The following is a 13,047-nucleotide window of genomic DNA, read 5'->3' as shown; positions in this document are numbered from 1 at the left end:
AGAGGGATTCGAAGGGAGGGAGCGCAGCGCTTCTAGCGCTTCTGACTACAGCACACCTTAAAATTAAAAAAACTTCGGGTTTTAAAATTAGTGTGTTACGCGTAATTAGCGCTAGCAGAAGAGGGAGGGAATCTAAGGGAGGGAGCGCAGTGCTCCCTCCAGCGCTTCTGTTAGCGTAATTAGCGTATTTCGGAACGTTAATTTTTCAACTTCATTATTCGGAATCAGTACGTCCCAGAGAACCTTCGTAACGTTAATTTTTCAACTTCATCCGATTGACATGGGACCAACGGCATGTGACAAAGAGTGAAACATACAGGCTACATTTATTTGACGACAATGAGTTCCGACTTCCGACCTCGGTGGGATGACAGGCTGAGTCAACCCCCCTGGTGTGAAGGGGGAGGAGGAGGGGAGGGGGAAGAGAAGGGGAGGGGAACGAGGGGGAAGGGGATGGGAGGGGGGGAGGGGGAGGGGGAAGGGGGAAGGGGGAGGGGGAGGGGGAAGGGGGGAGGGGAGGGGGGGAGGGGAAAGGGGGGGGAGGGGGAGGGGAGGGGCCCTTCTTCCCCTGGGCACCCCCGCACCCTTCCCTCCCCCCTTCCCCTCCCCCCCTCCCCCCCCTTCCCCCTCCCCCCCCATTCCCCTCCCCTCCTCTTCCCCCTCCCCTCCTCCTCCCCCGCTTCCCCCCTCCCCCCTCCCCCCCCGTTCCCCTCCCCTCCTCTTCCCCCTCCCCTCCTCCTCCCACTCCCGTGCAAAGCCGGGTACCTCTGCTAGTAGTTATATAAAGGGAGGGGCGCTTTGCGCCTCCCTTTGATTTTCTTGCAAAATGCAAGGTTAAAGATAAAATAAAAACATATTTGCTCTTCAATCTAGGACTACAAGTTTTCCAACTGTAAGTTACCTCTTGAACAGATATGTGAAGTCAAAATGTTAACGGATGTTAGTGCTGCACCTTGCATATTGTCAGTATTCATCTTGGTATTGCTGACGTTATCAAATCCAAGGAGGCAAATCAAAAAATGAGATCAAATCCTCAGCCGAGAGGTTCCTGGACCTTACAAGACCATGGACATGACCCATTTGTCTGTGGTGGGCATACATAAACTATTGGATTGCCTACAAAGGCATTGCAGAAGTAGCAAAGCCATAAACATTATGTACTGGCTGACAATTTTGCACAAAATGCAATTAGCTCTGGCTTTCTATGCAAAACAGTCCAACTGTTTCCCATCCTCACTTTTCACCATACCTGTGATGAAATTAAGAAGATTAAACAACTTCACACAGAACTCACATGAGATGATGTGATGTTGACGACGGATGAGATTGCAGGTGAGCACACAGGAGAAGCTTGTAGTATTTGCTGATGTTGCCTCTGCATCTCGACCACTGCCACCGAACCTACAGTTACCTCAGGTTCACTGCTGGGAGGAACATCACACGACTGTGTCAACAGCACACTGAAGATTTAAAACGAGTCAAAATACATTCACGTGGAAACATTACATGTAGAGGGATGGTGTTCAAGATCTCCAAGATTCTTCTTTATCATTCCCATTGCACCAATTATCACTGGTACAATTTTGGCACTTTACAGCTTCCATGATCTTTTCACTTCAATCTTGAGGTCTTGGTATTTGACCTTTTTCTTGACTTCTGCATTAGTTAGGCCAAAGTTACAGGGTACAAATATCTCAATCAGCAATGCTGTATGGTATTTTCCTTTTTATTCCTGAGTACCATGTCCGATCGCAGTGCTTTGTTTTCTATCGTCACACTGGATGGGATCATCAGGTCATACATGAACATTATGTCCTTGTTTTCAATGATTGCTTTTGGTTCATGTTTCCATGAGTTTTGTGGAACTGGGATATTGAAATTTCTGGAGATGTGCCAGTGGATTACTCTACATACCTTGTTATGCCTTAGGGTGTACAGCTGCTCTGACATGAGTTTGTTACATCTTGATAGGGGGTGACTTGTGCTTTCTGTCTCTAAAATGCAGAACCTACACTTTTCTGATTGACTCAGTTCTGCCATCTTCTTAAAGCCATTCGTGTAGTGTCCTTCGTCTTTGGCATCAATAATGATTCGTTCTCCGTCCCAGTTGAGCTGACCTCTTCTTAGCCATTCCAGTGATCGTTCTTTGTCTATCCCCAATCTGTCCAACACTTTTTTTTATGCCTCCGCCGACAAAGTCGCCAGAGGCATTATGTTTTCAGGTCGTCCTTCCGTCCATCCGTCCGGGCTAAACCTCGTTTATCTCAGCAACCATATGTCCAATTGAGACAAAACTTTCAGGGTAGGAGTGACACCCATGCAGAATGTTTTGATAATTGTGACATCATAGGTCACGTGGTACGGCAGCCATCTTGGATTAAAAGCAAATAATTAAAAACATTTTTCTCGGAAACTGCTGAATGAATTTTTTTTAAACTTGGCACATTGTCAAGTACTCCCAATGAGGAACAAAAGCATGATAATGATGACATCATAGGTGAAGTAGTTAGTATACCAGCCAAAAATGTTTTCATCGAGTTCCTTATCCTAAAAATCTGAAACTGCATGCACATGATCTATGCCCCATTTGTATTGAAATATTAAATTGATGACATCACAGGTCACATGGTTTGTCAGCCATTTTGGATTGAAGGAAAATATTAAATAATTATATCTCTGAAACCGCTCACTCTATCGATGCGAAATTTAATCTAACAGCACTGTTGCATATAGTTTGAAAATGACGATGTCATTGGTCACGTGGTTTGGCAGCCATCTTGGATAGAAAAACAAACCTTATCCGATCAACACCAAACTTCACAAACGTGATCCACTACCCATACATATGCAGAGTGATGGCATCTTCCCGTTGTGGGACTATGTGGAGGCATATTGGCGACACAGTCGCATTGTTCAAGTTTTATATTTCCCTGCTCTTTTGTCTTTCTCCTAGTTGTCACTATATATCTGCTGGTATTTCATCTTGCATTTTTCTTTTGTCTTTTTTGCAATCGTTGGGGCTGTATTCATTGCTGTTTTGGTTTGGTATGTGACATCATCTAATCACACCTGTTTTTGGAAGTTTTTTGCAAGGTGAGTGAGAGATACCTTTTCTGGCTTATTGTGTTAATGCTTGTACACAAATTGTATTCGGTAGTCTGTTGAGTTTTTCATGTACTCTGCTAATCCTACCGTCGTCACTCTGTGCACTTGATTGAGTTCCATCAGGGGCCTCCTTCTTTCCTCGGCAGCTGCATTCTTGGGATGCACTGATTTTTGTAGAACATTTTGTGGATAGTGGGGAGTTTCCTTGTTTTTTGATATCTGCTTGTGGCCAGTTTGCTATTCCACAGCTATACTGGAACATTGGTACTGCCAGTTGTTTTATGGCTTTGATTTTGTTTCTTGGGCAAGATATGTTTTCAGAATCAGCATCGTTATAAGCAGATATTCTTTGATAACTGTTGCGCATTTTTTATGACAAATTTGGTGGCCCTCTTCTACTCCAAGGTATTTGTAAGATGCTTCGTTGTCAAGCTCGTGCATTGTTGTATTTACGTTGATTTTTATGTTGTCTATTTTTGTTGGTCTACCTCTGCACTTGGCACACTTATCAAGGCCAAATTCCATTTGGATGTCGTTAGAGAACCGTTTCACCAATTTCAGTTGTTCTGCCAATTTTTCGGCGTTTGGTGCAAATAGCATTAAAACATCAATGTATAGTAGAGAAATCACCTTTCTTGATTCTTTCTTTCGTTCTTTGTTTTTTTTTCTTGTTTCGTCAGTTCAAATGTGTGTCATTGGTTGTTATCTCCATTTGCAGGTTTCAGAAGTTGGAACGGAGCCCTTCCAGGTCTCTTATGTATCCACCTTTGTGTGTGTGTGTGTGTGTGTGTGTGTGTGTGTGTGTTTATGAGTGTGTGTGTGTGTGTGTGTGTGTCTATGCATACAAGCTCTTTTTGCCTGCTTTCTCCACATGTGGGTGGGCCTCAGAATATGTAATACGGATAACTACTGGGTCTCAAAGCATCCACCTGCGTAAGTGTGTGCGTGTGCGTGTCTCCTCCATAATGCCAAAACTGTGAAACTTAGTGGCCCAAAACTTTGCATGCATACTCGGGGAACTCCAAGGGATTGCATGAAAGAAAACTGAGTATTTGGGTAAATTTAAACACCCCTTTTGAAGATAGTTAACGGTTTACTGACATGGAAGGCTTATCCTTGGTCAGCCCAACTTCTCATCCCAGGCCTATTAAACATGCTTTGCCTCAGAACCAAGATGTATTCTCACAGACTAAAGTATATAATTGAAATCTGTCTTCAGATTTGAGGATTGGAGCTGGTGTACTAAATAACTCAAAATCTGGAGTGAAATCTGAAAAATGTAAGAAATTACCAATTCTTAAAACCAAGCGTATTCGCCAAGCGTTGGATTGTTTGCCCACCACCAGGGAATATGAGCTGGGTTTAGATGATTTGCGTTTGTCGATTGGAGAGTGTTTCTTGAGAAGATTGAGGGAAGTGCTGGGTTTGTATCATTTATGCTCTAAGTTATCACATGGCTGAAATGGCGCTCAATACTAAACATCTGGAGACGTCTGGAGACGCTTTTTATGGCGTAGCCCGTAGGACAATGCCGTCTAGAACAGCGTTTGTTTATCCGTATGTCCCCACAAACATACACCAATCAGAGCTGAGAGTATGGTCATATGACAGGGGGACGCATTTAGTTACCCTTACAGTTGCATATTTTACCAAAAGGAAATATTTTACCAAATTTTTTTTACCAAAAACCCTTACAGTTTCCCTTTTACCTTCTGTGGAATGCTTTGGCGGTCCCAGCGGGGTGTCGTAAGATAGGTAGGAGGTTTCAGAAATTCCTAAATACTGTCGTGCGGACCCTTCCGGTTAACACCAGGGCTCGCGGATGGACCAGAACGGATTTACCTGAGGTGACGACCAAACACGGATTCGGCTATAAAACGCGGGAGGAAGAAGGGAAGTGGAAGCTGCGGTGAAAGTGTGTACCTGTGGAAGGTGAACGAACTCAAACGGCACAAGATTTGCAGGGAATGGAAAATAATACAAGGGTTTATTTGCAAAGGTCGGGACAGGGAAAAGCACGTGCCGGTAATAAATATCCTAATCGGGATGTCCCCACACACAGATTTCGGATACGAGAGGAGGGAATACGAATTAAGGAAAAGAACCGTTCGTTATGGTGTGTATGTGGTGTGCGGTCTTATCTGTCCGTCGTCTTGTATTGTCTGCCGTGGCTCCAAGTTCCGATGCACCCACGCTCTGCTAGGCCCGAGCCAACGCCCTCTCTGTTCGCACACGAGACCCCGCCCGTTCACAGCACCGAAAGCACCGAGCACCGCTCCAAGCACCACACAGATGGTGAACCAACGACCACCAGGACCTCTCAAGACCAAGAAGGGAAGTGCAGAGAGCACAAGATGTCGTGCAGCGTCGAGACAGCCAGAGAGGGACGTGCAGCACAAGAGGCAGCGAAGAACCCAAAAACTAGAGCTAGAGCTGCAGCTCGAGCTGCTGAAAATCGTGCCGCCCCTTTTATCACCTTGCGTCCACTCTCCTCCAATGTTCCCTCTTGCTGGTGCCCTCTCATTGGCCGAGTCCCTCCCACCTGGTATTGCTCACCCTGATTGGCTGGAGGTTCGCGCCTTCCGCGCCAACCAATCACTCGTTCCCTGTAGCATGGTGATAGCTCGTGTCACTCTATGTTCCTAGGCCTGCCGGAGGTGTAGCTGGCTGCGGCCCATGCGGCGGTGCCCCGAACTGGCCCCATGCCCGTTTTCTTCCGAAGTCCTTGTCAGGGAAGGGAATTTAATTACTGTGTGCACTAAAGGGCCTGTCTAAGTGTTTATATGGGTATGCATTGCCATAAGGGACAAAGGTTTGGCTACCAGGTTTGACACAGGGGTTTGTCTTATTCCCTACACTATCTAACACCTGAACATCCTGGTATGTTCACAAGCAGACATCTTAACCCGACAAACCGGACTAAACACACAGAACTTATTACAGGTAGATTCCCTATCGCGACAGACGATGCATGTTACCTATTCAGATCTACCTGACTCTAGATATTGCCCTACCCTACTGACATAACAATACAATTATGATTTTGAAATGCGATCAACATGCATCTTGCTCCCGAATCCAGAAATGAACTGGTGTTGACGGTTCGCTGGTTTGATGTCTAAATACAATCATGATTTAACGTCATATTTTGATACGTTAATACTATAGTATTAATTTGTAATTAGAATGATGAATGATGCTGTTTGGAATAAAAATACAGAGAACGTGCTGTCAATGCCTGATGTTCAACTGAAAGTGGCACAGGAATGTGGAATTTATTCGTTTGGAATGTTCATTGTTTGGCTTGGGTAAAAAACCGGTGAATGGCATTCAGGAACTGGCTGTCCATGGCTGAAGTCAAAAAATTGTAATACTTGCATTATTTGCTAACTGCTAACTGGTATCCCCACCCAGGTCATACTATACTCTTCAACTACAGTATCAAACAAGCCCAGCTATGCCGCTGTTAGACTATTGGTCTTGTTTTTTCAGCAAATGAACACTTTTTAGCAGTCAGAACTGGTGATAAGCTCAATTTCACAGTTTAAAATTTTGAAATTCAGCTCAGGTTAAGAGATTCCCGAGCTTATCACATTTTAGTTGTAACTAAATAAAGGCACAAACACTGCCCGGAGAGTTGTAGGGGAGTGGAGAGGATTTGGGAGGAGCTAAGCGTAAGGGGAGGGGAAGGCAGCATCATAGAATATGACTATTTTAATTACAACTAAAATGTTCCTTTATTTAATGACTACTTTATTGAATAAAGTGCCTGAATTACCACCCCGTAGAGTTCCAGTTCCATGATAGTGGTTACACAGGGCGACAGTCGCAGTACAAGTCTCATCTGTCAAGGGAAGCCCACATTATAATCTCTTTAAAATGGTAGGTGCTGTTTGAACCTGTTTGAACGTACCGTACCCCATTTCGTTCAATTCTGTACTAATGCCGGCAGACGGGACGGGACATCCAGTTTTAATCCATCCAAGGGATGGCAAACACTGATTAATCGGTCTGCTTATGAAACTGTAGGTGTTTACTCCCCCTTCCCTCAAGTCCTCCTCTCGCTTCAGCCTCAATGAGGTATAAAGGGGGTAAAGTAACCCCTCCGCCTTAAGTCCCCCTCTCGTTTATATACCTCTATGAGGTGCACGGGTAGTAAAGCTCGACTCTAAGTAAACTTAAACCTACAGTCTATGTAACCCTCTCCCCTTCAACTTCCCCTCAAGACCCACTACCAAATACAAATTGAGACCCCCCACCCCCACTTCCCCTCAGGCCGCCCTACCAAATGAAAGTAGACCCCACCCCTTGCCCTCATGTCCCACTACCAAAAGCAAGTCGACAACTCCTCACATGAAACTCCCAACCAAATACAAATTGAGAAACCCCCACCCTTTCACCAAGTTCACGGTCACCCTACCAAGCTCAAGTTGAGAATCCCACCCCCTTCCTACTTCCAAAAGTCGAGAAAACTCCTTCCCCTCCCCAACACTCCCACCCCCTCCTTGCTCCCCTCTCTAGGTATTCCCGTTAGTGAAGCGACGGTTGATATTTTGAGAGAGACCTGTGGTGCAGCCCCACAATGTTCACACACGTCCTTTTACGACGTGGTAGTGCTGAGTGAGTGACAAGGTATTATGCACAGTTCAGTCACCTAAGCTACCCTGTGCTACGTACAGTGTTAATTCACGGGCAAAAGTACCCGTAGGTGGCATGCATCACTCTGCTAAACACAACCAAAAGTACATCCTAGTCTTCTTTGTAATAACTTGTCCATAGATCAAAGTATTTTCAGGATTTTCGAAGGCTTTTCGAAGCTCCACACGGTGTCCACGTTTTCAAAGTTGTCTGTTCACAATTGTATTTTGTCGAAACTGTATTTATCTTTCGGTGTGAACCTCTAGTGTGTCCCTTGGAAGTTTCTCGGTGTTTATCTTTCATAAATTAATCGTTTGTTTGCCGCACGGTGTGTGAGGCCTTGCAGCCTCAGGCTTCCCCCGTCGAAGTTTGTTCCTTCCTTCGCTGGTTTTGCTAGGTTTTTTGATTTTCCCTTCTCCCCCAAACTTCACCGAACATCTACTCTTTGGCTAACGTTGTAACCCCCAATCCCCTCCCAAAAAAACAACAACAACAAAAAACTTATTTCCCTTTCTCTTCGTGTGCTTTTGTCCCATCGTGTGCTTTTGCCTCTGTCCATATGCGCTGTCCCGCCCCGCCCCCATTATCCCCTTGCCTTCCACCTTTTGCCCTGTTCAAGTGACTCGTGGTTGTCCCCCGAGGCTCCCTCTCCCCATTGGTATTTTTGTGAATATAATATTGTTCTTCACGGTCCCGTCTGCCGACTTCAAATATGTTTAAACTTTCACCTGGAGTGTTATATTCAGTCGTATATTACAACATGCTGTTTTTCTTCCTATTTAAAAGGCTCCTTTCAATTTCCTTTTCAACTCATTCCATTTCAAAAAAATATTCAATCTCTTATAATTCTTTCTCACTACATGCTCTAAATTCTCATTCATTCCACCCCTCCTCCATCGTTCTTAAACGGATCGATAACTTGAAAATCACAACAAACCCAATTTGTTATAAATGTTCATCTTTCATTAATCATCCACTTTCTAAACTCCCCCTTGCCCCTCCCCTCCAAATCTCCCCCCTTGCCCCTCCCCTCCTTAACTCCCCCCTTGCTCCTCCCCTCCAAATCTCCCCCCCCTCCTAAACTCCCCCCTTGCCCCCCCTCCTAAACTCCCCCCTTGCCCCTCCCATTCAAAACACCCCCCCAAATCCCCCCCCCCAACCATCCCTCCCAAATTCTCCCTCCTCCCACCTCCTTCTCACTTCGTCTCCCTTCTATCTCATACCTCCATCTCCCCCAACCTTCTACTTTCCTCTCCCCCCCCCCCCCCTCAAACAACCCCTCACTGTGCCTCATCCCATCTCCATCAAACATTTTGTCCTCCTCATCCTTCCCTTTCTTGTAACTCTTCTGTAATCTCTGACACACTATCAACTGCTCTTCCTACCTCCCCCTCTCATCCTTCATCTGACCCTACCCCTCCCCTCCCCTGTCCTGCACCCGTCCTCTCTCCTCATTAACGGTATAGACCTCAAACATCCGGGGCCTTCGCTCAAACCTGATTGATCTCTCCATTCAGGTTGCTTCTGACAATCCAGACTTGATCTGCTTAACAGAAACTTTCCTCCTTCAAGATATCTCTGATTCCTTAATATCTCTTCCTGGTTACTCCCTCATCCGGTATGATAGACCTGAGCCTCGTCCTGGTGGTGGGATGGCTATCTTTATCAAAAACTCTCTTCCACACTCTCCTTGCACTGCCCTCTCTCCAGCCCACCCCCAGGAGGACCTCTGGCTACGGCTTCCTCTCCGCTCCCACCTTTTGTTCATATGTGTTCTGTACCGTCCTCCAAACAGTGATGACTCCATTTACATTTCGCTGTCGGACAACATGGACCAACTTCTATCAACTCATCCAAACTCTCTCTTCCTCATATGTGGCGACTTCAACTGTCATCATGCCAGCTGGCTGGGTGTGGGTTCATCTCTCACCAGCCATGGCACCTCAGCAAAGGACTTCTGCGACTCATTGGGACTGACACAATCTGTCAATTTCCCGACCCGGATCTCAGTCAATGGAGTATCTTCTCTTCTGGACTTGGTTATGACAAACTTCCCTGCAAATGTCTGCTGCTCTTCTTGTGCTCCAATCGGTTCTTCTGATCATGTGCTTGTTAAAGTGGACATCTCTCTGGCCATTCTCAGAGAGCCTCCTCAGTGCTACGAGTCTGGCATTTCACTCAGGTCGACTGGCACGGGCTGCAAGCAGCCATCAATCACCTGGACTGGTCTCCCATCTCTACTGCCTCTGACATCAATTCTTCCTGGGAATTCTTCCAAAGCAAACTGCTCTTTCTCAAGCACAGATTTATCCCATCTCGTCTTCAGTTGTCTTACCCTTCCTCCCGTCCATGTAGTCTGGGATCCGAGACCTCAAAATTTGATTTTGAAGTGACACCCCTGCTATAAAATGTTTGACCCCTAGATCATGTCTGTGGGGGTGTTAGCCACCAGAAAAATGACTTTAGCAAGGTAGTTTGGATTGCGCGAATTCTGTAAGGACGTTTTTTAACTTGGGGCGTCAACTGTAAAAAAGCAAGAAATTTAGGGGTAGGGGAAATTCAATTGACCATATATCCCATAATACAGGGGTGAGTGCAACAAATTACCACTCATTCTTTTTGTTATAAATTTGGCTTTTATATGAAACATGATTCAACGTGATTGGACCATCCATGAGGTCAGCAGAGGTCAAAAGGTCACGGAAAGTGGGTTAAGCTAAAAGTTTAGCTCCTTTAGTAAATAAAATCACATTTTTCCTACTTCAAGCTCAATATAGCCAAACTTTTACACCCAAAATATGTTGTTTGTACCCCTCTGATGTTTTTGGGAAAGAAATGCCCCGACTGAACTTAACTTACTGGCATGTATGTCACTTTAGATTTGCATAACTTTTAAAAAATCACCAAAATCGGGCATTCACACTATCTATTTGCACGGTACTCTTCAACATGTTTTAAAACGACAAGTCATACCACATACTGTCTGGAAAAGTGTCATTACCTCTATTTACTCATCATCATCACCGTCATCAGTCAGAAGCCGTCCACATTTTTCTCTGTCGTCATTGCAGGCACATGCAATGAATGATGCATGGTACTCCAGCTTTCGCACAAGGGCAATTCCTCAGGCAGTTCGGTTTCTTCTTACATTTGCAGTACTTCAACTTCGCAGCAGAAGGCTTTGATGGCTTGCTCTTCATGACAGGAATTAACCTGTCACCATCCACACTCTTGCCATACTCTTCAAGTGGAAGAAGCACTGGATTGTTGAGTGAAGCTTGCTTGTATAAGCTGATCTGACAAAGGCTCCTGAGAACGTGGAAGTGAAAAGCATCTTCTGTTGGAGGAAGGGAGCGCAGATCTAGTTTGCTAGATGCAAACAAGTGGGCGCGGAGCTTATCCAGGGATGAATACCCTGGCTTGCTGTAGAGATCACAAAAGAAGCTTCGTGCTTCAGTTATCACCTGATCATGTGCAGAAGGTCCGGATTCATGTCGGATGAAATTGGACAACGCTGGCTGTTTGTCAACATGCTGGAGTGCGACTTTCACTGCTCTCTTCATACCCCGTTTGAAAGGATAGCTCACCGAATCACAACCTGACAGAATGTAGGAGATGAGCAGTGTGTCTGTGAGTGCCAATACGTTCTTTCCAACTGCTGTGGCCAACTCATTCACCAAGTCATGGATGGGGAGGAACAGATCATCCTTTTCCACCCATAACTCAACAACGTTTGTCAACCGAGGGAAATTATACATTGACAAGACGATGATATCTGTATCTGTAGCCTGAATGACAACTACGCTGTTGTCACAGCTAGCAATGTGAGCAAAGATTCTGGTGTCCGCCTCCTCGTGGTTAGGGCAGTACAGCTCATCAACATTGGTATGTTCCGTCTGTGTCACACGAGTTGCCTGGGCGTTGACCCCAAGGACCAGGCAGAAGCCATCAGGCCAGGATGACTCCTGGGACCAACGTGAAGCAAGATACGACAGCAGATTGGTCTTGTTACAAGGGTTTGACAGGAATGTGTTCCAATCAGGGATTTTCATGATGTCCGCTGGAACAAACTCTGGCAAATTGGTATTTGACTCCCATCTCTGGCGTTCAACCACTTTTAGACTCTTTAACCCAAAATCATATTGATCGCCCACGAAATGCACTTCAGTGCAATGTCTGGGTTTCATGTTCAAGAGTTTGTTCCTGTACCTTTCCTGAAGTTGGTCAAATGTACTCGAACCAAGTGTGTTGAACCGCTGGATGAATGCTATTGCATCGACTACATAAACTGCATCAGATGCAGAAGGAGGCAACTCTTTTAACGGTTCCCATGACTCGGCAACCTCTGCCTGTAGAGTGGATAGATAGTTGGATTTGCAACCTTTCCGCATGGAAAATCCATTCTTCTCTGGCTCAAACAACGAGGGAGGGTACTCAAGCCATTCGTAACTAAATGCCTCAGTCCGTGCCTCATCACTCAGGTCCTGTGCGAAACAAAGTGCCCTTGTCACTGCACTCTCCTCTCTGATGACTTCTTTCACAGTGTCCATCTTTTTCTTACTTTTCTTCAGATGTGTGGCGAATGTTTCTATCTTCGGTTGGACAATCTTGTCTCCATTCGTCGTCGTGGCAGCATCCATTGCCTCCAAGCCTAGACCTTTGGCATCTACCAGGGTAGTTGCTGCAAGAATCTGACCTGTGGATATGTTCATTAGTTTATCTGTCGCAAGTGAAGGATCGAATGGGTTTTGCATCTTCTCTTCCACGGTCCGTTTGATCTGCAACACGGCTTCCATGTCGTCTTTCCTCAGCTTCTCGTGGTGGTCAGATTGCGGCGAGGCCATGTGTGCCATCTGTTTTACACTTTCAGAGACAGAGGTCATGAACGGTAGAGCCTTGATGTACTTTTCTCGTGCTGATTCAGACTGTGTTATACCCTTAAAGAGGCTTGTTTTGCCTTCCCTATTGTAGGTCTGTTCAAGGGCAAGGCCTGTCCACACACCATTAAAGTCTCCTGCAGTCTGGTGAACTGTGAATTTGCCAGCTGCAAACTCCTCGTGCACTTCTGGTGCTGTTTCTGGAAGCTTTTGCATCTCACTGAGATAGATCGGAAGGCAGGACATGTACTTACTATGGCCGGAAGCAATGGTATAGGGTAGCATATTCTGTACCTCTTGTAAGTGCTGTTGCCATAGCCCAGCTCTCTCAGCATGGATGTAATGCCTTAGGATAAGCACCATGTCTATGTACATGCTCCAAAGATGGGCTGTCACTCCTAATCCCTTCTCAAAATCTCCCCAGAGC

General features: G+C 45.6%; 1 protein-coding gene across 14 annotated transcripts in view; it reads right to left on the bottom strand.

Moving 5' to 3' along the window:
• The window catches only part of LOC137431427 (la-related protein 4), a 149,186-nt gene that overhangs the window by 4,369 nt on the left and 131,770 nt on the right, over positions 1–13,047 (bottom strand). For 10 of the 14 annotated variants that reach the window (XM_068122733.2, XM_068122739.2, XM_068122738.2 and 7 more), the window contains exon 16: positions 1,295–1,424. In XM_068122733.2, coding sequence (XP_067978834.1) covers positions 1,295–1,424 — 130 coding nt within the window. The remainder of the gene's footprint in view (positions 1–1,294; positions 1,425–13,047) is intronic. The other 4 variants (XM_078782015.1, XM_078782012.1, XM_078782016.1 and 1 more) reach the window with 1 other exon arrangement.

The sequence above is a fragment of the Myxine glutinosa genome, chromosome 7 (assembly GCF_964187855.1).
Source record: "Myxine glutinosa chromosome 7, kmMyxGlut1.1, whole genome shotgun sequence".
Lineage (NCBI taxonomy): Eukaryota > Metazoa > Chordata > Myxini > Myxiniformes > Myxinidae > Myxine > Myxine glutinosa.
The sequence above is the reverse complement of the archived record's forward strand: the minus strand, read 5'-3'. Positions and strand labels throughout refer to the sequence as shown.